The sequence below is a fragment of the Balaenoptera acutorostrata genome, chromosome 5, assembly GCF_949987535.1.
Source record: "Balaenoptera acutorostrata chromosome 5, mBalAcu1.1, whole genome shotgun sequence".
Lineage (NCBI taxonomy): Eukaryota > Metazoa > Chordata > Mammalia > Artiodactyla > Balaenopteridae > Balaenoptera > Balaenoptera acutorostrata.
The window spans coordinates 67,773,586-67,796,661 of NC_080068.1; the positions used below are offsets into that span (position 1 = coordinate 67,773,586).

At 35.7% G+C, this 23,076-nt stretch overlaps 1 protein-coding gene across 19 annotated transcripts in view; it reads left to right on the plus strand.

Moving 5' to 3' along the window:
- Positions 1 to 23,076, plus strand: part of CLOCK (clock circadian regulator) — a 136,586-nt gene that overhangs the window by 65,534 nt on the left and 47,976 nt on the right. For 16 of the 19 annotated variants that reach the window (XR_009008436.1, XM_057547312.1, XM_057547310.1 and 13 more), the window contains 5 exons: positions 5,392 to 5,481; positions 7,793 to 7,852; positions 11,743 to 11,891; positions 14,823 to 14,914; positions 20,371 to 20,460. Coding sequence is in view for 18 of the 19 variants with exons in the window: in XM_057547312.1 (XP_057403295.1) it covers positions 5,435 to 5,481; positions 7,793 to 7,852; positions 11,743 to 11,891; positions 14,823 to 14,914; positions 20,371 to 20,460 (438 nt within the window). In the remaining variant the exon portion in view is untranslated. Of the gene's footprint in view, positions 1 to 5,391; positions 5,482 to 7,792; positions 7,853 to 11,108; positions 11,254 to 11,742; positions 11,892 to 14,822; positions 14,915 to 20,370; positions 20,461 to 23,076 lie in introns of those variants that run through there. The other 3 variants (XM_007168434.3, XM_057547320.1, XM_057547321.1) reach the window with 3 other exon arrangements.

Consider the following 23,076-nt stretch of genomic DNA (forward strand, 5'->3'; position numbering starts at 1 on the left):
TGAAAGGGTTGTATCTTGGAATGTACTTTGAAATGACACTTGCCCAGGAAAATGGGAATTAAAACCAACTTAAAAGATTTGAAGATACTGACATTAAGAATTTCCTCAATGAGGACTTCCCCAGTGGCACAGTGATTAAGAATCCTCCTGCCATGGCAGGGGACATGGGTTCGATCCCTGCTCCAGGAAGATCCCACATGCCGCAGAGCAACTAAGCCCGTGTGCCACAACTACTGAGCCTGCGCTCTAGACCCCAAGAGCCACAACTACTGAGCCTGAGGGCCACAACTACTGAAGCCTGTGTGCCTAGAGCCCGTGCTCCACAACAAGAGAAGCCACTGCAATGAGAAGCCCATGCACTGCAACGAAGAGTAGCCTCCGCTTACCGCAACTAGAGAAAACCCGCGCACAGCAACGAAGACCCAACACAGCCAAAAACAAATAAATAAATTTATTAAAAAAAAAAAAAAGAATTTCCTCAGTGAAATGCCCCAACCTGATATCCTTACAATAAAGTTCACAGGATCCCATCCTTAAATATGAGCTGTAGCCAAAGATCACTAGACATTTTAGGAAAGCCTCTTTTGTGAGAGTCAAAGACCAAACCAAAATAGAAAATACCAAGTTAGGGGAAATGGAGACCAGGTAGGCAGGTAAAAATGGAAAGAAACACAAAACTGTCATTTAATAGTTTGAGAAATAAGAGGAGATGCTAAATCCATGAACATGAGAGAGAAAAAAAATAAGAAATGAAATCAGAAATGGAAAACTCAATGGAAGGGCTAAAAAATGATACTGATGTTGAAAGTTAAGCAAAGAGAAAATGAGAGAGAAAAGATAAGAAAATTGGGGCAACTGTCCAGGATCTCCAATGTTAAAAAAAACAGGAGCTCTAGAAAGAGAATAGAGGGACTAGAGGGGAGAAATACAGAATAGTGAATGATTCAGCAAAACTCTCCAGAAATTAGAGGACACACATTCCCAGGTAGAAAGAGCCCATAGAGTGACCAATGCAGATATGAAAATTAGTCCAAAATAGGGCATATAACTGTTAAATTTTGTTAAACATAAAACTACATCTCTGATAGTTCAGTCCAAGATCTTTTCTCTACTTTTCCAGCCAGTTGATAGACATGCTATATTTAAGGGAGAGAGAAAGGAAGAGCTTCCAGAATAAGAAAAATAATAGGCCACATATAAGGGATCAGTAATCAGAATGGCTTTGGACTTCTTGATCCCACACTGGAAACTAGAAGACAGTGGAGAAGGGTGTCTCCACTGAAGATAGAAGGGAAAAATGATTTCCCTTCATAATTCTGAGGGAAAAATGATTTCCAACTCAGTATTCAGAATCTAGCTAGACTGTTGATTAAGGATAGACCAATGCCAGTTTTAGACTTGTGATGTCTCAAAAAAATTTATCTGCCATGTTTCCTTTCTTGGGCAGTTAATGTAGGAGGTACTCAACAAAAATAAAGAAGTAAATTTAAAAAATGAAGCCGTAGGATACAAGAAACAGGGAATGCAACTTACGTAGAGACCCAGGAAATCACCAGGATGATAGTGAAGAGTGATCCCAAGATTACAGCTGGTCACCAATGATAGTTATCCATTCCCAGTAGGGGTAGGTCAGAAGGTGCCAGGAGAAATAGCTGCAAGAAGATTAAATTGGTAGAATCTGTAATGTATTTGAAAATACTAAGAGTAGATTTAGACAAAGAAGAGTTTAGGGCTGAATTGTAAGTATGTATTTAGAAAACCAGGTAAATAACAAAACAAAACAATGATTAACTCTAGGGAAAGCTATTCCAAAAAAAAAATTGTAGTATACCATATGGCTTAACTGTGAATTGTATTTACAGAGTCACAATAATGTTAACTCTGAATATAACCACCTAGCCAAAATCACGGTATTGGAAATTTGGGCAAGCGTGCGTGTATATGAGGTAAGGATGGGGGAGTCAAAGCTAAATTATTATTTTTTATAGTGGAATTCAGTAGATGATGGCTTAAAAAAAAGACACTTTAGAGAGCAAAAGCAAGCACTTTTAATAATTACATTGGGGACAGCTCAAATAAATTGGGAGTGTATAGGCATCCTACCTAAAACAGAAGGAATCAAGAAGTAATAAAGTAAAAGTTATTAGAGATAGGGAGTTAACTACCAAGGGAAACAGTTAAAGAGATGAAAGTGGTTGAAAGTAGGAAATGGGGATCAGAAGATTTCTGATTTTTTAAAAAGTCTTGTAAGACTGGATACTTTAAACTCTGAACAAGTATACATTTGTGAAAATAAACACTTAAGTTTTAAAATGAGAGAGCGGAATGAATTAAAGATGTTGAAACACCAACTGTACACAACAACTCTGACAAGTGGTTTTTCTGTGAAAGGGAGCAGAAAAGGAGGGCTGTCCCTGAAGGGGGTTGCTGGGTCAAGGAAGTTTTTGTCTGTGTTTTGTTTGTTTTTTTAAGGTAAAATACTAAGATGTTGATAGAATATTCCAGTTATAGAGGGAGAAATTAGTGATGTAGAAATGGAAAGCTTTGAGAAGTGACAGCAGGTGGGATTCAGAGGACAAGATACTGATACTGCATAATTTATTTTTAATGCAGAATGTGTTATATTGGATGTAAGAGTTCTTTTCCAAAGATGGACTGGCAAGCACTGAGATTTTCTGTTAATTATGTGTAATGTTGCATGCTGAATTTAAAACATACCTGCTTCCATATTTTGCAAAGTTTGAATTGCTTAGAAGGTTTGTTAGTTAATACCTGCCCATGTGATAAATGTTTTAAAACTTGTTTTTAAAATGATGTTTATTAAAAAAAATGCCATCCTGCCCTCCACTGTGATAAAATAGTAATGTGGTGCTTACTCAGCTGGGAATTCATATCATTGAATGACTTTGAGCTCAAGTTGCTTAAGTAAAGGAGCATTTGATTCCTAGCAGTAACTTGATCCTTTATCATTTCATTTGCTCCAATGACTGTAACTGATCCTTTTAAAGACAGATTATTTCATACCATAGTGGTCTGTTAATATCAATATTTAAGGAAAAAGACTTTTAATAATATTTAATCTGTGTTAGATCATCTACTTGAAATTCCTTGCTATGAGTAGGGACATCGCACGTCTTCTAAAAATGACTCCTTAGAATCTATGGATGAGCAAGTGTGACTCTGCCTAGTCTTTTTTGTACTGAAAGTGTGAGTCCTAGGATAGACCCCACACAAGACCTTTGGCTGCTCCCACATTACCACTTTGTTTTGTTAAAGTTAATTCGACACCATGTAAAGAAGTCAAGAGGAATCTCCTAACAGTTGCTTTAGAGTACTTAACTGGGCCTATTTCACTTCTTCCTTTATCTTTCCCTTAAATATAGCATGCCTATCAATTGGCTGGAAAAGTAGAGAAAAGATCTTGGACTGAACTATCAGAGATATAGTTTTATGTTGTTCAGTTAGCTGGACAACAAATAGTGTTTGGAAAAATATTGTTAACCAACAATAGTAAAATAGCTTAATAAAGCATCAGTCTATCTTCTAAAGCGTTTTGGATTCACTTCCCTTATAGTCAGCATGGCCTCTCCTATATAGTATAAGTTCTTATTCTTGGGGTCTTTTTTTCCCTCTAGTTTGCCCTATTTCTACCTTCTGATAATTAAACAAGCATATACTTGCTGCCATATAAGGCTCAGATCTGGTCTTTTAACTTTAAACTGAAACTGTTCTTTTTTTAATTCACTCAAATTGGCTGTGTTACCTTTGCATTGTTCTTTTTGTTCTAGTGATAGAACCAACCTCTGTTATTACCATGATGCTAAGTATGTCTGTTAGACCAGAGGGCTATACTTAGGTGATCTTTAAAGTCTCTTCTAACTCTAAAATTCTGTAATTTTCTGTTCCATCTGCTGATGTTGACCCAGACACTTAAAATCACTATTTTATCCTGGAGTTAGTTCTTTTTGTTTTTCCTGACTCCCCCACTCATTATCTTTTAAGAACTCTTAGCCCTTCACAGTTCTGCTTCTGCAGCCATAACCACATGGGCAACCCAGCATCATTTATCAAGAGTTATTCTCTCTTCCTCTCATGAATGTACATTTAAAAACAATGATAGAGTATTATAGAGTCTCATATCCTTTAATATTCTCTCATTTAGTTAGAGTTACACAATAATTTACACTATTTTCTAAACTTTAATTAAAAAATAATTCTTATGCCTCAAAACTGTTAGGATATTTATTAGAGTTAAGGTGGTTATTCAATATTTAACTCATGACTATCGGATATAAGTATCTTATATGGGTAAAACCTGCTTTATACTTTAGCAAAACTGTATAGAATATAGAGAGATAAATTTTAGGCTTATGACTGAGTTTTAAAGCAGTAAATTTTAATCCCTTCGATGTGAGTATGAAACTTTATAATAAGGCTCTTCTCTGCTTGACTTGCCTTCACCCCTTTACCACTCCTGTTGTCTCTCACTTTATGCTCTAGTAATTAGAACTTTCACTTGTAATATGCCTACATTTTTCTCTAAAGAGAAAACTTTCTCAAATATGACACTCTCTCATAAATGCCTGTGCCTTTGCAAATCGCTTTTCTTGTGGCTTAGAATCCCTTCAACTATTACCTCTTCCTGTCCTTTAGTCTGTTATTTCTCAAACTTAAATTGTCATACAAATCACATGAAGACCTTGTTAAAATGTAGATTTTGCTTCAGTGGGACTAAAGTTGGGATCAAGATTCTGTATTTTAACAAGCTCTCAGATGATGGTGATGGTCTCTGGAGCACATTTTCAGTAACAAGAATCTAGACTGCCTAACAAACTCACTGCCATCAAGAATATTTCCTCTGACTGCCCCCACCCCCCGACCAATATACCTTCATCATCCCTTTTATTATAATTATTTAGTTATCCATCTCCCTCTTTAATTGCAGATTTTTGCCTATAGTGATTGTGTCTCTCATCCTTCTATTTCCAAAGCTAACTATACTGTTTAACAGAAAGCAGGCTTTCAACAAATGTTTATTGCCCACTAGCTGGTGTTATTATAGCCTACTTACATAGGCTTACATATGTAGCCTACATAGTCTAATATATATACTGAATGTTAAGAGTGGCTTTTTAATTTCCACTATTTTGTTATAGAAAGAAAATGAATTGTGGTCTTCAATTTTTTTCCCCCTGTTGTCCTTTTTTTAAAAGGAAAAAAAGCCTCAAATGTGCCTCAGCTAAGTATATTTGCTTGAAAATGTTATAGCCTTCAGTAGAAACAAAAACATTTTGAAGTCTCTATGAAAACATAGTGTTTCTCAAATTACTGTGTTTGTAGACATAAGTTTTTTAGAAAACTAATGACCATTTATTTTTCTTTCCACCCAAGGAGAAGTACAAATGTCTACTACAAGACGAAAACGTAATATGTTATGTTGTTTACCGTAAGCTGTAGTAAAATGAGCTCACTTGTTGACAGGTATGTTTTTAGAGACTTGTTTATTTTGAATTATATAAAGCTATTTAAAAAATTCACTATTAGAGTAATGGTCTATATCAAACTGATAAAAGGAGTATTATGCTTAAGCATAATTACTGTTACATTTACCTTCTGTACCGAGCAAATTTCATGTAATAGTAAGTTAGGTATATTATCTAGAGCCAAAGTCAACAGCATGTGGCTTGTGTTCTGAATGGATCTTGAACGGTAATTCTGAGTGATTTGGTCAGAACTGCTCTGAAATAAATGACAATTGCAGATGTTTCCTTGGCACTTTGTGGAATCATCTGTCTCCTTATCTATTGGTTCTAACTTCAGCCCTTTAAGCATCTTAGCATTTGTGACTCATGAGAGGTGACTATAATTAGGATTTCATTAGTTGAAATTATAATCTTTAAATCTTACTATTGGGAAAAGGATGGGCCTCGTTTCTTTGATTTAAAGACTTTATTTTTTATTTTTTTACATTTTAACATGTCTGACATTGGGATTCATCTTACAATTGGCTTATAGTTTAATTGGTGGCATTTTTTTCTTTCATAGTGGCACATAAAATAGTAAGTCTTATAGTCAGTGGTGTCTTAAATTAGATGAAATACAGTACCAGTTTTTTAAAAATACCTGCTCTTTGACAGATAATGTACAGAGCACTTTTTATGTCTTACTTCATTTAACTTCACAATAATTCCATGAGATTTTACAGATGAGGAGTCTATAGGCCAGAGAGGTTAAATAACTTGTTTAAGGTCACATAGTAAGTAATAAGGTGGAGTTTTGACTTGTATTGGTCTGACACTAAAGTTCCTAAAGTTCCTGTGCTTTTATTATAGTGTAATGTGTGATTCTTCCATAGGGGATTCTTTAAGAGTTTTGTAGCTAGAGTTGTGCACAGAAGTGACTTTGACATCTAGGGACAGCTTTCCTCCCTTTTCTATGAGGTAAATAGTGAAGGTATGTACTCTATCAGAGCTTAAGACTTCAGGGGCAAGGAGTTTCCTCAGGGAGGCCTGCCTGCCACTGCCATGGGAGTGGGCTGTGCCACAGTTTCAGGTGGAATCTGTGTGTAGTCTTGTCCTCAGAAAGGGTGTTTCTTCACTGCTCCTGAGAGATTAAATATGATTCTGGCATTATGCTTCTGAATGATTGTCAGTTCCCATTCTAGACAGTATGACCTGTAGGGACAACATCTGGGTGTTCAGACATAAAGCAGTGGTTCTTAATATGAGTTCATTATCTCTCTGAATATCATGAAAGTTATGGACTCTCTTCTCAATAATGTACATTTACATACAGAATTTTTTATAAATTTCATTGTATACATGGAACCCCAAAAGTCTACTCATGAACCTCTATGATACGAGATTTGTAGATGATCTCAGTTGTGGGGCTTGTAGGCACTTTATAGGCCACAGAAAGATGTGGTTGAAGTGAGTAGTGAGTTCATGTAAAAGCTCATATCACTTGCAACTATTCACTATTTCCCCTTAGATTAAGGAGGTAGCCACCAGTGCTCTTGATTTCATTTGTTAGAATGCTCTTCCCCTTGGTCTTCCCATAACCAACCCCTTCTTATTACTTAGATCTCAGGCTCAAACGTCCCCACTTCAGCAAGTCCTTCCCTAACCACTCAGACTAAAGTAACCACCCAGTAATTAAAACATCACCCCTTTAAAAAAAAAATAAAATTCATACATTTTCATGTTGATTTGTTTCTTTCTACTAGAAAATAAGCTATATGAGAGCGGGGACCTGTATGTCTAATTAACTGCTCTGTAACCATGTCCAGAACAGAGCCTGGTACATGAGTGCTAACAAATATTTGTCAAATGAATCAGTACTGAATGAAAATATATCAGTATAAGTTAATATGCTAGATATTGTGATGTTTCTGAGTGATTTGTGTTTTATAAATGTCTCAGAAAATGTTTTTTAAATGTGCTACTATAATTAAAAATAATTTCAAGCGAATCATTTTATATAATGGCAAATATACTGACTTTCTATAGATTTTCACTGGTTACTAAAAGTTTGGAATAAGATATTTAACCTCTGGTAAAGTTAAATTCTTGTTTATTGTAATAAACTTTTTAAAATGTAAAACATAGTTGAACTTTGTTTGTCTATATGTGTTAGAAAACAGGTTGGTAGTTACTGAATTTGAATTTATGCAATCCATAACTCTACAAAAATCCTAGGATATAACTGATTTGATTCATACGTTGTTTTAGTATTGCTGTTGCTTAGTGAGTCTGCCCTCTTATTTTCTCTATCCACTTTCTTTTTCTTTTAGAGACGATGGTAGTATTTTTGATGGGTTGGTGGAAGAAGATGACAAGGACAAAGCAAAAAGGTAGTTCAACTTCAGATGTAAAATAGTAAATAAATGAATAATAAATAAATGTAATAGTAAATCAGTGATTTCCAAAATCTGTCTGCCTTAAGAACTTAGATATGTTAGAAAGGTGGAAGAGTTTAGAGTATCAGTATGTAGTTTATAAATTAAATAAAATTATCCTCTAAAACTGCCCTTCTCACCACATTATATTATGGCACATAATATTTACATGACATCACTGGGGATGTTAGCCTTCGTCACTTGACTAAGGCAGGGTTTGCCTAGATTTACCATTGTAGCTACTATTTTCTGTTAACCCACTCTATTCTTTGGAAATAATTTATTTAGGATAGCACACCTTCAGAGTAGGGATGGGGGAATTAAGCTTCACCTCCCATAGGAGGGGGTATCTACACATATTTGAAATTCTTCTGTAAAAAAAAAAGTCTCTTTCCCATTTATTTATATCTCTATGGACTCATGTATATTTTGTATGGACTCATGATTTATTTTGTACTTTAGGTTATACTTCAGTGCTATGTTATTTATTCTGTTGCTCAGTTTGTTCCAGCTTTGGCCTTTGGGAGGTCTTTCAGGGTGGGCTTCTGTGTCTTTTGACATGCCTCCATTCTCCAACAGAAGGGAAAGTGGGTGATGGAGAGTGGACGTGGTGGGGTAGAATTGATGGAAAGGTATCATCAAGTAGGTGACAGGATGGGATCTAGAGCCGTGGTGGTGATGGTGGGGGCTTGACCTTAGATACGGGCCTTGATGGTGATTACAGTATCAGGAGGGAGGGTCCAGAGAGCATTGCAGCCAAATTTGTAGTCATTGAGGGTAAGCAGTAAATACTTTATGGTTTTTTCCCAGCCACATTGAACTACTTGGGTGCTTAGACACGAGGGTAGAGAGTGTTGTAGCCTTACATACAGATACAAAAGATAAACATATAATAAGTAGTAGTTCCTAAATGTCTGTATTTAGCAAAATAAAAGGTACTGGGATAAGAAAAATATTCACATAACCAGGTAAACTGCTAAATTCTTAAATGAATGATTAAAATATATCTGGGAAGAAGATTTTGAGGAAAGCTATACAACTTTATTCAAGGAAATAAAAAGACCTGAATTTGAAGCTAAAAATATATCGGATAACTCCTTTCCCTTAACTTCAATCTAGTGGGGGAAGGTTCTTATAAAATATTTCAGGGTAGAGAGAAAGTCACTGATAAGGTGGGAATAATCAGTCTTGCCTGAATGAAGAGGCAGAACTTTGAGGAATTAACTTGGACAGATTTAAAGGCCAAGTTTAGAGATGGATAAGGTGAGCTAAGGGTATTCTGTTCGCAGAGACTTTGAAGGTTTGATCGTGTTTTTAGGGGACCAAAAATGCTATAGCTGTGGGAAACCTTGGAGAAAGAGAAGGCCTCATAATAATGCTGTCAGAATTAAATGGACCATGTTGAACGCTGACATCTGTGGCCTGTTATTATTGAGGTCATCACAAGGGTTGAGTATGTCCAACCTGAACATAACATGAAATAAAGTTGCTTTAATGGGTGTGATCCACTGGTAGAATTGTCAGTGATATTTGATTTCTGTATATTTCTTATGCTGGAGTTAAGATGCCTGTTTTGAATTATTACTTCATGGTAACTGTATATGATCCTGGACATATTCTCTTTTATGCCTGAGTTGTCACACTTGTAACATGAAAAATAATAAAGTCTACTTTGTAGGAATTAAATGAAATTTCATATATGTTTCCAGTAGTGCCTAACTTATATACAACAAATAATGGTTCTAAATTTTACCCATGTCTTCAGATATTTCATATATAAATAATTCTCAGATGCTTATTTCCTACTTACTCCTTTCTAGAGGAATATAACTAGATCTGTATGTCTAACTTCCTCTAGTATGTGTCCTTTAAAATGTCAAACAGGCAATTTCACCATATTTAAATTCTCCCCAAACCATCTGTCTACCGAAACTAATATCTCGTGTTATATTACACATTGATAAACAGCATTATCAGTAACTTGGGAATCCTCTTCGATTTTTTCTTTTGCTTCCCCACTCCAAACTAAATCTGACTTACCTAGAATTGCTAGTTCTGCCTGTTAACCCTCAGACCCACACTGCTCTGTTAACACTGCCACTGCCATGGTTTATAGCCTAGGATATTGCAGTTGCCTCCTAAATGGTCATCTGGCCTCCAGTCTTGTTTGGCATACAGTAAATTTCCAGTAGTATTTGTTAAATGAATTTGTTTTGCCAAGCACTGATCTTTTCATTACTCTGGTGCTAGAATGGTCTTAACAAGCAGCTCTGTTCATGTCAGTCATTTCTTTGCTTAAAACCTTTTAGTGCCTTCCCATGGCTTTCACTATTAAACTAAATCCTTTTGTGCAGCATAAAAACTTCATGATTTTTTCTTCCAGTACTTATTATTCCTAACTGCCACCCACCCTCCTCCCCCAGCTCCAGCATAGCTGGGCACAGAAAGCTTGTACACTAGGTACGTTAGCCATGCTGAACTACTTGTGATAGATGTGTGGCCCTTTTTTTTTTGGCCACACCGCACAGCATGCAGGGACATTAGTTCCGTGACCAGGGATCAGACCCGTGCCCCCTGCAGTGGAAGTGCGGAGTCCTAACCACTGGACTGCCAGGGAATTCCTGTTAGGTTTTCATCTTTGTGCAAGTTTCCTGTGTCTGGAATGCCCTGCTCACACCCCGCCACCATCCCTTTCTCACTTAGCCTTCATGACTCAATTCGGCACACTTAGGAGGTTCCATAGGTATTAGGTGAATTTCTTGAAAGGGCATCTTTCTCTAGTATCCCTCGTCCTTATTAGCACAGTCTCTGTCATTATAACAAAGCGCACTCAATGTTTGGCGAGGGAGTCAGTTAATTTCTGTTACATTTCTTAAGAGGTTCTTAATACATTGTGTATTTTTTCCCAGTACTAATACAGAATAAATGCTCCTTCTTTACTGAAAAAAATTAAATTAATAGAATTATCCTCTGACCTTTTGGGATCTTTTGGGAAAGTAGTATACTTTCTAAAATGGAATTCTAAAATCTGACTTCACAAAGCAGGTAATTAGAAGTATTATGGAATGATTAATTGCTCTGTAAATAATTGTGTTTATTTATCTCAAGAGTTCTCAGTGCAACTAAGAATTTGCTTCTAGTTACTGCTTCACATAGAACAGTGGGAATTATTCCTTTAGCACATATATTTTGAGCGCTTACTGTTTGTTAGGTGTTATGCTTAAGTGCTTAGATGAAAAAACTGGGGCTCTGTTATCAAGAAGCCTACAACCCAGTGGAGAGACAGCTATGCAAAAGAGTGGTTACAGCTCTGTGTTGGAGGCTGGGATGAAGGAATAAAGAGGAAGAATGTGTGGGTAAGCCTGAGGGTAGGGAAATTTTCATTTTTAGTTTTCTGTTTATAATTTAAAACTTACAGGAGATGGATAACTTTCTCCTATTCAATAATTTTTAATGATTTGTACTTATACGTTATATGTGCTTTCAGAAACTGTATCTCAGTAATATTCATAATAACCTTGTAAGGAAAATACAGATTCTTGGTAAATATTAGATTAAATAAAACCTGAGATTTGAATGTAGTTTGTCTTACTGATATTTTCATAAAAACATGTATGCCGAATGCTTAATATGTAAAAGTTTCTTTAGTGGTTAAACCAAGAAGAAAAATTATTGCCCTAATTAACTGTATATTGTTGGTAACCTAGAATATAAATATTTATTACCATCTGTATTGACAGAAGTACATGCTCTGTGGTTGTGTCTTTATTGAGCACTGTATTAAACTATTTGTGTAATTAAATGGACTGTTTGAAAACTGGTTATCTAATTTTTTATTTCAACAGAGTATCTAGAAACAAATCTGAAAAGAAACGTAGAGATCAGTTTAATGTTCTCATTAAAGAACTGGGATCCATGCTTCCTGGGAATGCTAGAAAGATGGACAAATCTACTGTTCTACAGAAGAGCATTGATTTTTTACGAAAACATAAAGGTATATTTTTAACTTTGTAAAATGGATTTTTTTTTTTTTTTAATAATAACAGACTGTCTCTTAAAGCATAATGTGATGGAATCTTGGCAGTGATGGCTTGAGACGGTATGCTTCCTAACCATTTTTAAGAAAAGGAAATAATTGCCTTTTTAAAGATTTCCTGGTATATTCTTTCTTTCATTCAACAAACATGTATTTAGTGCCTACTAGTATATCCTAGATTCTTGTGGTGCAGGGTAACAGTCCTGGCCCTCAAGTAGCTCAGGCCAAGGGAGAGAAACATATAAACAGCTAATTGCAATGCAAGTAATAATAATGTGAGTAGTGCTCGTAAACTGTAAACTTTGTGTGAGAACACAGAGGAAAGAATGTGTCAGGGAAGTCTTAACAGTTAATTTTTCAACTGAGTCTTCCTGTTAGCTTAAGAAAAACAGCACTTCACATGGAGGAAATAGCATGTGTAAAACCAGAGAAGCAGGGAGAGATCAGTTTAACTGGAGCATAGTTTGAGTTGGAAAGTTATGGGTATATTTGAAAGAGAAGCAAGAGTCAGATCATGAGAACTTTATATGTCATTTTAAAAGATTGCTTCAGTGTATATCTAGGAGATAAACACTGTGTTTTAAAGTGATTATTTGTTAATCAAAGAAAATCACTTTGAGTAAATAAGTCATGAAAAGAAAATTTTAAAGAATGTTAAGTATTTTGGTACTTAATAAATGCTACTTAATAGAAAATAGGTGAAAAACTTGTAAAAGGACATTTCTTTTTCAGATGGAAATGAAACTGCAGAACTTCTCAGAAAGAGAATTTGTAACTAGTACCTCTGTTTCTTGCTAGCTCACTCTGTGATACATTACTAGCCTGGTTTATGCTCCACCACTGTTTAAAATTATTTTTTGTTAATTTCATTAATGCCATGACCCCCCCACACGCTCTGCTGCCAATAAATCGGTAGCTTTTTCTTATATTTCATCCTCTTCTGCATCTCTGAAGCACTGGAAATTTTCATCCATCCTCCACTGGCTCCCTTTTCCCTTGGCCTGAGATACACTGTACTTCTTCATTCACCTCCCCCTCCCAGCTGAGCTAACTTCTTTCCTCTTTCTTTTTCTGCCCTCTGAACACGACATTTCTCAAGGTCTTGTCTTTTGTGCTCTTGCTTTCTCTATGCTCCTTCCCTTGGTTTTGCCTCTCTCTTAAACTACTAAATCTATATTTTTAGATGCAAACTTTTCCGTTTTTTTTTTCCAGGTAACTTCTGGGTCTTTGTTTTATGTGTCCTCAGACTCAACGCATCTGAAGTTGAATTCATTTTCATTTGTCAAGTCATCTTTTTCTCTCAGCTTTCCTTTTTCCATTTTCATACCACTGTCCTTTCAATCCCCTGGGACTCAAACCTGAGAAGAGTTTTGCATTTTTTTCATCTTCTGTAGTACAGTATCACAGTTGCCAGTTTTGTTGATTATTCTCAAAATTGCTGGTCTTCATTTTTATTGCCACCATTATCATTACATTTTATCTCTACAAATAGTATTCTCACTAACTTCAGTGCCCCTTGTTAGATAGCACACTCATTCCTCAGACATTGTAGGAGTTCAGTAAATGATTGTTGAATGAAATGAAATAATATACATGCATATTTATTTCCCCCTGACAATAGAGGATTCATTTTGGCATTTAGATATTTTTTTCAAAATTGGGTGTATGATTCTCACACCAAAAAAATTTACCTTAAATTGAAAGGTAATTCTTATATACTTCTTACTCTAAAAATAAACCTGGGTTTAACTAAACTTGATGGGATTTGCTTATGGATTTAAGTCCTTTTTCCTGAATGTACATAATGTGAATTTGAAAAGCATGACTATGTTCCACAGAATTAGTAGCTATACTTCTCAGTTACTCTTCATATCTAGTACAGGCATTTCCAATATGCCAAATTTTGGGTGCCAATTTAATATGCTATATTTATATATCTGGTAATAGAAAAATCAAAACAACTTAGTCCATTTTTTTCACTGCAACGTAGAGTATATTTTGTAGAGTAAACTCTGTGACATAGATTTTAATTTTACTTGTTTGTTTTAATATGTTCGCATTTAAAAATGGAAAAATATTACCTAAATAGTTCACATTTCATCGTTTATGAATAGTTTTCTCATAACTAAATCCATTAGAAGTATGTTGCAAGATAAACTGTAATTATTGTGTTAAAATGTGTGCCTTAAGCCAGGGATCTGCAAATTTTTGAACCACTAAGAAAACATACCAGAGGACACTAAGCAGGATTACTCTGGGTTTATTACTATAAAGTTTTTGCCTAAAATTTTATTTTAGTCTCCTTGATTAATTAAGAATAGAATACCTTAGACTGGAAAGAATCTTTCTGCCTGGCAATAGGCAAGCCTAAAGTCATTCTTTTTTTTAATTTTTTTTTTTTTTTTTTTGGAGTGAAATAAAGTCATTCTTTTTTAAAAGCAGACTGACTGATCTCCTTGGCTCCTTTCCTCCAGGTTCACGTCCTTATGTCTGCTCTAGGTGCTACCGTTTGAATGGCAAAGAAAGGAAGGGGAAAAAGAATATATTCTTAATGCTTGGTCTAATCTGCTTGTTCTGATTCTTGTTTGGTCATTGTGTAAATCAGGAAGCAATCTCAGGCCTGTCAGCAACACAGGTTCTCAGAGCTCCCCAAAGAAAATCCAAAGAGACTGGTATTTTCAGGAGAGCAAATCTAAGGAGATAACTTGCTACATTAGCTCAAATATTTCATCATCCCCAAACTTGGACCTTCTGATAACCTACCTAGACCAATGTATGTTATTGACTATGGTTTAGAGTGGGAGAAGGGAAGGCAACTTGTAGGACTTTTGTACCACCACCCTCTCCCTGTGGTTGGACTATACCGCTAATGTGTCAATCTGTTTACAGAAATCACTGCACAGTCAGATGCTAGTGAAATTCGACAGGACTGGAAACCTACATTCCTTAGTAATGAAGAGTTTACACAATTAATGCTAGAGGTATGTCCAGATTTAATTTTTGAAAAGTGTTATTTTCCTTAAAAAAGAAATCACAGGGGTTACCAATTTTAGTATAGTTTTAACAATATTAATTTAATATTGAAAAATCTTAATTCAGTGTAAGTCAATCAACTATCTCTTCAGTTAAAATTAACTGATATAAGTATTGTAAGGAAATAGTACTATGTGGTAAAATAATGCCAAATCTTTGTGGTTTCAATATCATCTGAATTTTTGAGAGGCTTAATAAAAGTCAGAAACCTATAACTACCAAGTTCTCTACCTGGACCACAGTAACATTCAAATGAAAAATAAAATATATTATTCATCACATACTAAATATTATTATGAAATGTATTCTACTAGACAGTAGGATTTTTTTTAACATATTAAAATCCACCTGCACACAACATAAAATGGTAATAAATGAAGTATTTTGAAAATATTAAAATAATGAAATATACATTGAAAGGCAACTCCTCTCAATTCAAATAGAAACTTCTAAAATGAAATAAGTAGATGTTCTTTTGCGACAAAATTATTTTTGAAAACAATTCAGGTCATATTTGCTTAGAATTGCAAAACTTAATAACTCATACAATCAATTATAAAATCTACAAAAATTTTGAGTCACTCATACCTATCTATTTTACTTTTTTACTTTTTAATCATTTCCTATTTACATTAATAAGGTGTCATCTGTGCACACAAAGTACGGAGTTCAGTATCAGATTTCCATGAAAACTTAAAATAAACAAAGGTGGTATACTTTGGTGGTAACAGTTAAGGACAAGAAAAATACATATACAGAAGAAGGTAGACATGGAAGAAGTAGAGGAAAGCAGTTGAGGTAGGAATATACAGAGGTTGTTAAATAATTTACATTTCTTATTCTGTTTGTTTGGGTCTGTTATTTTAGAACTTAAGCATTTTTCTGTGTGGTGTATGTATATGTAATAGCCATGTCTCAGGTGTCTTTGTATATTGACTAAAGCCTAAAGCAACATTATTTTGCAAATTAATGAACTATTTTTCTATTTATACTTTAGGTGAAACAGTTAATTGCTGGATTAATTAAGTCTTTACCTATTCAGCAGAAATGTTACCAGATGAAAATTTGTTGGAGTATAAATACATTGTATATATATTTAAAGCTGTGCTTAAAATCTGAAAAATAACTGAGCACTTTTCACATATTACCTCAGTGAATCCTTACAATAATCTTCTGAAGATAAACTATTTGTATCCCTTTCTAACTTTCAGATGAGGAAATTGAGGAACAAAGGGATTATGAAATTTGCTCAAAATAAAACAGTAATTAGCTTAGCTAGGATTCACTGCAGGAAGACTAGCCTCTGGTCCCTGTGGCCCCAGCCCTTGTGCCCACTGCCGCTCATGAGACTTCTTTTCAGTGAAGGCTAGCCGTGGCACAGGACTTCTGGCTTAGTAACCAGCAGTCAACTCTTTAACTTAGTGGACACTTAAGTTACAAATCAAATAATAGTTCCAATTTGGTTAAATTTTTTTCTCCTCTTAAAAGTAGTTTGCCATTGTCCGAAATTATGTCTTTAGATAGAAGTAATACATTTATGAAAGGGTACACACAAGCTGATGTCTATAACCACAAGAAGAAATCAATTCATTTAATTCCTCTTTAATTTTTTCTTTGATTATTTCTCAGTGTAATCATTTAATAAGATCTTCTGTGTTAATCATAAGCTATTTATGTACCCTGCTTTATTGGTATGAAAAATTTTTTATAAATTCATAAATTGATGTAATATCTACACTTAAGAATCTCAGCAAGGTAAATTACCTATTCACTAATAAGCTAAACGGAAAGCATTGTCCTCAAATTTTTCTTTACAATGAACAGATTTTTTAAATTAATTGCCAAGACACATGTAGTGCATATGTAGATAAATGTTAAAAATAAAGAGTCTAGAGATTGTAACATTATATATAATATGCAACAGAGAAAACTTAAACATGTTAATTTTGAAAATTAGTTGTCTCATGATTATCCTCACTGCTTTTAAAATTACATTCCTGAAAAATACTACATTTATTTATTTTTTGATTTTTAGTGAATATTTACAACTACTAAGTAAATATACATTTTAAGTTCATATTGCCAAGATTGAAGGATATGTATAAATGTGTGTACTGTAACCTGGGTCCAACTAACCTAGTTATGTTACTGTTCGCTGGTCATATTGATGAGATTATAGTTAGGCAGTCTGGATACCCTTTTCAGCAGAATTTCGGATGTAGGCTATATCGTAGAATGTTAGAGCTGCTAGTAGAGGAGTTGGGTCATTCAGCTCAACCTCTTCATTTTACGGATGAGGCCTGGAGAGGCTGCAGCTTGTCTGGTCAGATTGCTAATTAATTCAAGAACTCAGACTAAGATCTTAAAATTCACTTATACCTTATGTGTTGGCTGTCTGTCTTTCTCCATTCTTACGTTGCCACCCGTCCCTCTCCCTCTTGTCTCTGTTGCTTAAGGAATATTCCTTGCTACCCTTGCTGGGGGTGTTGAGAGTAGCCAAGGAAATAAGGGCAGTTTAGCCTGACCAGACCTCTATGCAAAGTCATCTCTGTGTGAAGTCATCTCCCTGTAAGGAGTTCTTTTTCCTTGGCAGCTGGCAGCTCTCTCCAGTAATCTATAAGGGAAGGGCCAGTGCCCTGCCTGCCTTATCACAAGGTGGTTCTGTCCCCTTCCCTAGAACTTCCATCCAGTCTTCCCATATTAAACACCCACTAAGGAAACAGCGAAGGTTTACACAGGCCTTTTGTTGTGGGTAAAGTAGATGTCAAATAGGAAGATGAGTTTTAACTAATGAGCCCTTTCCCTCCTATCATACAATGTGGGCAAGATATAACCTTCAAGGTCTTCAGTCTTGGTATGAGGATGTCCTTCTGTATCTTGCTCTTCCTTCCACATCTCTCGAGTCTTCCTCCTCAAGGCCCCTTCAGTTTTTGGTGTACCTACTTACCTTCTTGGGAAATTACATTCCTCCACTCAAAAGAAGTTTGAGCCCTGGATCCCTTCTTGTGTTAAGATTGGCGAGATGCTGGTGGAGGCTTTTCTCTGCTGAATCTTTGCCTGCTTTGAAAGAGGAATGGTCAGGCTCTGGTTCTGGGAGTGGGATCAAGTCATTAAGAGTTCTGATTTTAGTTGATTCTCTTCACAGAAGAGAGCTGCATCCTAATTCCTAGCAAATAGAGATCATCATAGAAAATAGTAATTTGCTTTCAAAGATGACACAGTCTAGCTTCACATGAGAAAAGCATGTCTTTCTTAACATCATTTTGACCCTTTTCCTTAGGAAATAATACCAGCATTATTGTACCAAGGAGTTTTTGTAAAAATTTCATGAATTTGCTTAAATTATAAGATTTTCACCCCTTCCCCTTACATTAGCCAAGAATGAGTTTGAACCATTCTAGAAAACAGGCATCTACTCAAAATAAGTACTTTCTGATGTCCAAACGTCTTCCTCAATAGAAGGGGAGGTGGGGGATGCCTTTTTCCCTACTTCCAACACGTACCTCAACAGTTACTTGGAGGGAGGTTACTCTAACTCTCAGATCCATAAATTACATACAGGTTATTTTTTTTCTTGCCACGGGCCACACATATGCTAGGTGCTGCAGATACAGTATTGGAGGAGTTATACATAGTTCTCACTAGAAATTGTATCCTTTGAGAGAACCCTATACTTAAACAAAAAATTCAGATTTAGTGTGACAACTATTTTGATAGTAGAAGAGGAACTCCTCTTACAGTGTATCTTTTCTGCTGTATATCTTCAACATCTTTTCTACTGCATCTTCTTTTCCTTCAGCCTGCAAATATATTTCAGTTACTTTTTTAAAAAATGACTTCCCTTGATACTTTGTCCCCTCAAAATGTGTCCTTTCATGAACTTCAGAAGGGAAGAAAGAGTGGTTTATAATAGACTTCTGATCATCCACCCATCTCTAAACTCATTGTAATGTGACTCACCTTCCTATTGAAATTACTCTTAAAAGTCACCAAAATTCAGTCCTCATTTTCTCATTCCTTGTCTTATTTGATTCTATGTTATACTGAACCATCCCTCTTCCTCCTCATTCACTTTGTCATTCTTTCCTCCATTGACTTCATCGACAACAGTGTATTCAGTCTTTGTCATTTTCTCTGGTGCTTTTGCTCCTCCTCATTCCCATAAATAGATTATTCCCCAAGGATTTGTCTTTGGCAGTCTCCTCTCTTTTGCAGATCTCATTTCTTCAGCTGCAACTTTGGTACCTAGGATTCGCAAATGAAAAACTTTGTGATATGTGAATACAGGATTGCTTTATTATTATTATTACTATTTTATAACTTTATTTTTAAAAATTTTTGGCTGAGTTGGGTCTTTGTTGCTGCGCACGGGCTTTCTCTAGTTGTGGCGAGCGGGGACTACTCTTCATTGCGGTGCGCGTGCTTCTCATTGCGGTGGCTTCTCTTGTTGCAGAGCATGAGCTCTAGGCACGCAGGCTTCAGTAGTTGTGGCATGTGGGCTCAGTAGTTGTGGCTCATGGGCTCTAGAGCGCAGGCTCAGTAGTTGTAGCGCACAGGCTTAGTTGCTCCGTGGCATGTGGGATCTTCCCGGACCAGGGCTCGAATCCATGTCCCCTGCATTGGCAGGCAGATTCTTAACCACTGCGCCACCAGGGAAGTCCCAGGATTGCTTTATTATTAAGTATTGTTCCCCTATGCTGACTTCTCTCCTGAACTCTAACATCACATTTCTTAATGCTTGCCTAAGTCCTTTCTTCTCTATTCTTACTGCTGCTAATTTCATTTGGATTCGCCTTAACTTCCCCTACTATTCTGAAGGCCACTGAGATTTTCCTCTTAATTCACTTTTTCCTCTAAATCCATTTTACACACTGCTTCCAGACCGCTCTTGAACAAAGTCCATATGTCTTGCCCTGGTATTCAAGGCCTTTCATGATCTGACCTCAGCCTACTTTTTCAGCTTATTCCCTTTCACTTTATTCCCCATGTATCTCCCTGTGCTTCAGTCTGTACATAATATCTGTCTGTTAATATATCCGAAGGTGGTAATGTGTTCTTTTGTTTGCCAAAGACATATTATTGGTGGCCTATGTGCTTCGGAGATATTAACATCTTCAAATAAGGCCATTGTTGTATAATAACATGTTAAAGGTAGAACATTGTTTCTACCTTTTAGAAACCAATCATCCAATAATGGCCATAGAGTGATTTTTTTTTTTTCCAGAAGCATTTTAAAATGCACAAAGATAGATACTAAGGTATTGTAAAGAGGAAAAGCTAGCATTTTGACAGTGCTCTGGAAATTTCCACAGTTAAGTCCTTTGTCATTTATCTTAGATTTTTATTTCTGTCCTGTGAAATACTTTTTTCTTTTCATTTAACTGACCATTATGTTTAATTTCAGGCTCTTGATGGTTTTTTTTTAGCAATCATGACAGATGGAAGCATAATATATGTGTCTGAGAGTGTAACTTCATTACTTGAACATTTACCAGTAAGTATAAAAATCCTGTGATCTTCTTCTTATTTAATGCCTATTCTAAACGTTCTAAAACACTAAGAAGTGGACCCCTCAGAGCAGTGCTGAACAATGGTTGGAGCGGGGATGAGACCTCTAAATATGTCTCTTGTTTTAGCATGGCTGTATTTTCTCAGGTCAGTCGTAACTCTAACCTATAGTGACTAAATATTCAACTACCACTTTATCTAACCTCTATTCTTCCTGCCCTCTTTATTCTAATGCTGAATTTTCAGAATTACCTTTTTAATCAGCGTGGTGAAGACGTTGCTTAATCACTGAAATTATCTTGAGAATAACTAAATTTCTACTGAGATATTTGTTGCAGCTAAATAATAATTTTCTCAAAAGAATGACTTATAAGAACATACTGAAAATAATAGATACAGAACTTTTGTGCTCTGTGACTTGAGTTGATAACATTTTAATGGCCATATTAATATGATCAAAAGGGTAGATAATTCGAAAAGAATTATAATTTTGATTAGAATGGTGAATACCTGAATTATGTATTTGCTGTTTTACTTAACATATATTTATTGAACATCTGCTCTGCCAGGTACTATGCTAGGTGCTCTGCTACAATTGACAGTTCTTACGAATTTGAAGTTTTTATTGAATATGTAATGTTCTTATCTAAGATGGTGTTACCCAGAAACTGGGTTTGCCTCTTGGTGGGTGCCAAGCCAATAGACCCAACCAAGCCAAAGATTGGGAGAAGGAAGGATTTATCATAACTCGCAGCAAGTAAGGAGAACACATTGTGGGGGTGGGGGCGGATCTTTCTCGAAGCAGAGTCTCCCCAGACAGCAAAATTGGGGAAGTTTTAAGCTAAGGGCACATGCATATTCATGAAGGGGCTTTAGCAGAGGAGAATTCAGCATAGAAGTGGGGCAAAGGTTGACAGAGTCCCAGCTTTACTTGACTGAAGTCAGAAAAGGTCAGCATCATCATTATATCCTCCACGTGGGGTGGGAGGCCTTGGTTCCTACAGAACTCAGATGTATTATTATGTATATCCTTTGAGAAGGAACTAGGACTCTGGTTTATCCCTGCACTATTGTTTGCCTGCCTTTTCTCTCTCCCTGCATTCCTTTGTTCCCTTCAGATCATTAAATACTGAGATCAGGGCAAGCATTGTGGCCAGGCTTAGATTACAAAATGGCTTCTCTTATGTCAAGAAAGCCATTCCTGGTTCTCTTTCTCCAGGGACCCCCTAACTTATCTGCTTACAGTGGGGCTTGTGGTGTAAATATTTTGAAGTTACTTATAAATTACTCTTAAAATGCCCATCTCTTGAAAATGTGTAACAGTACAGAGTCAACTGTTCTATAAGGATCTCTTTCAAGAGATGTTGAAAAGCAGTATCTCCTTCCCTCTTATTACTCTGCTACTTTGTACTTTGTAAAGAGAATGGACTCTATACTTAAAAGGTCAGATTCGAAAAGGGTACTTTGTTTCTGAAAGCCAGGCAGTAAGTAATTTGCTAATTTCTTTGGGTCACACAGAAAATGACTTGGCTTTACTGCTTCTCTAGGGGCTTTCTTTACAAGTAAGCTCAAACAATAGGTGATCAGCCCAACATCTAAAAATTGTTTGGGAATAAACAGTGAGATTATAGCAACATGTAAGTAAACTACCATGGGCAGAGAAAAGGACAGAATTTTCTGGAGGACTCTTTTTTAAAAAATATTTACGTAGTGAAAAAAGCCAGGGAAAGAAATCCTCCATAGGATTAAGATATGACTAAGATAAGATTGAATAGTGGACTCTAATAAATAAAACAAAAGAAAGTATATAACAAAACAGAAGCAGGCTCACAGATAAAGAAAACAAACTGGTGGTTACCAGTGGCGAGAAAGATGGGGGGAGGGGCGAGAGAAGGGTATGGGATTACCCCTACTACGTATAAAATAGATCAGCAACAAGAATGTATTGTACAGCACAGGGAAATATAGCCACTATTTTGTAATAACTTTAAAGTGTAAATAACTTTTGTAATAACCTTGTAAAAACTTTTGTAGTAACTTTGGAGTGTAATCTATAAAAAAAATTGGATCCCTATATTGTGCACCTGAAACTAATAATACTATAAATCAACTATACTTCAATTTAAAAAAATAAGGTTAAGTAACTTGAATAAAGGTATAATTATATGCTTTTAAACCACAGACATTTTTATTGGATTTTCTTTCGGTTATGTATTTATAGAAACTATATAATCTTTAATTTAGTCATAGTCAGGGTATAATTTGCAATGTGGTCAGACTTTTTAAAAGCCTGCTTCTTGGGCACTTTCCCTGGACTTCATTGAGAATTAGATTCCTTTTCTCTGTGTTCTCACGTTACCTTATATGTACTGCCACCCTGACACTTAACAACGAATTGTAATTTTCTGTTTATTTTGATAATAATGGTAGATGTAAGCTTCCGAAGTGCAGGGACTTCATCTCTGTATCCACGTGTGCTGGCTGATTTCTCAGAGAGGCACTTAGGAATTATTGATTGAGTGTAAGAAAGTGAGTAGATTATTTGATGGAGATGTTTTAAAAACTTCTTCCTAATGGCACGCTGGTGTTGGATCTTTAGTGA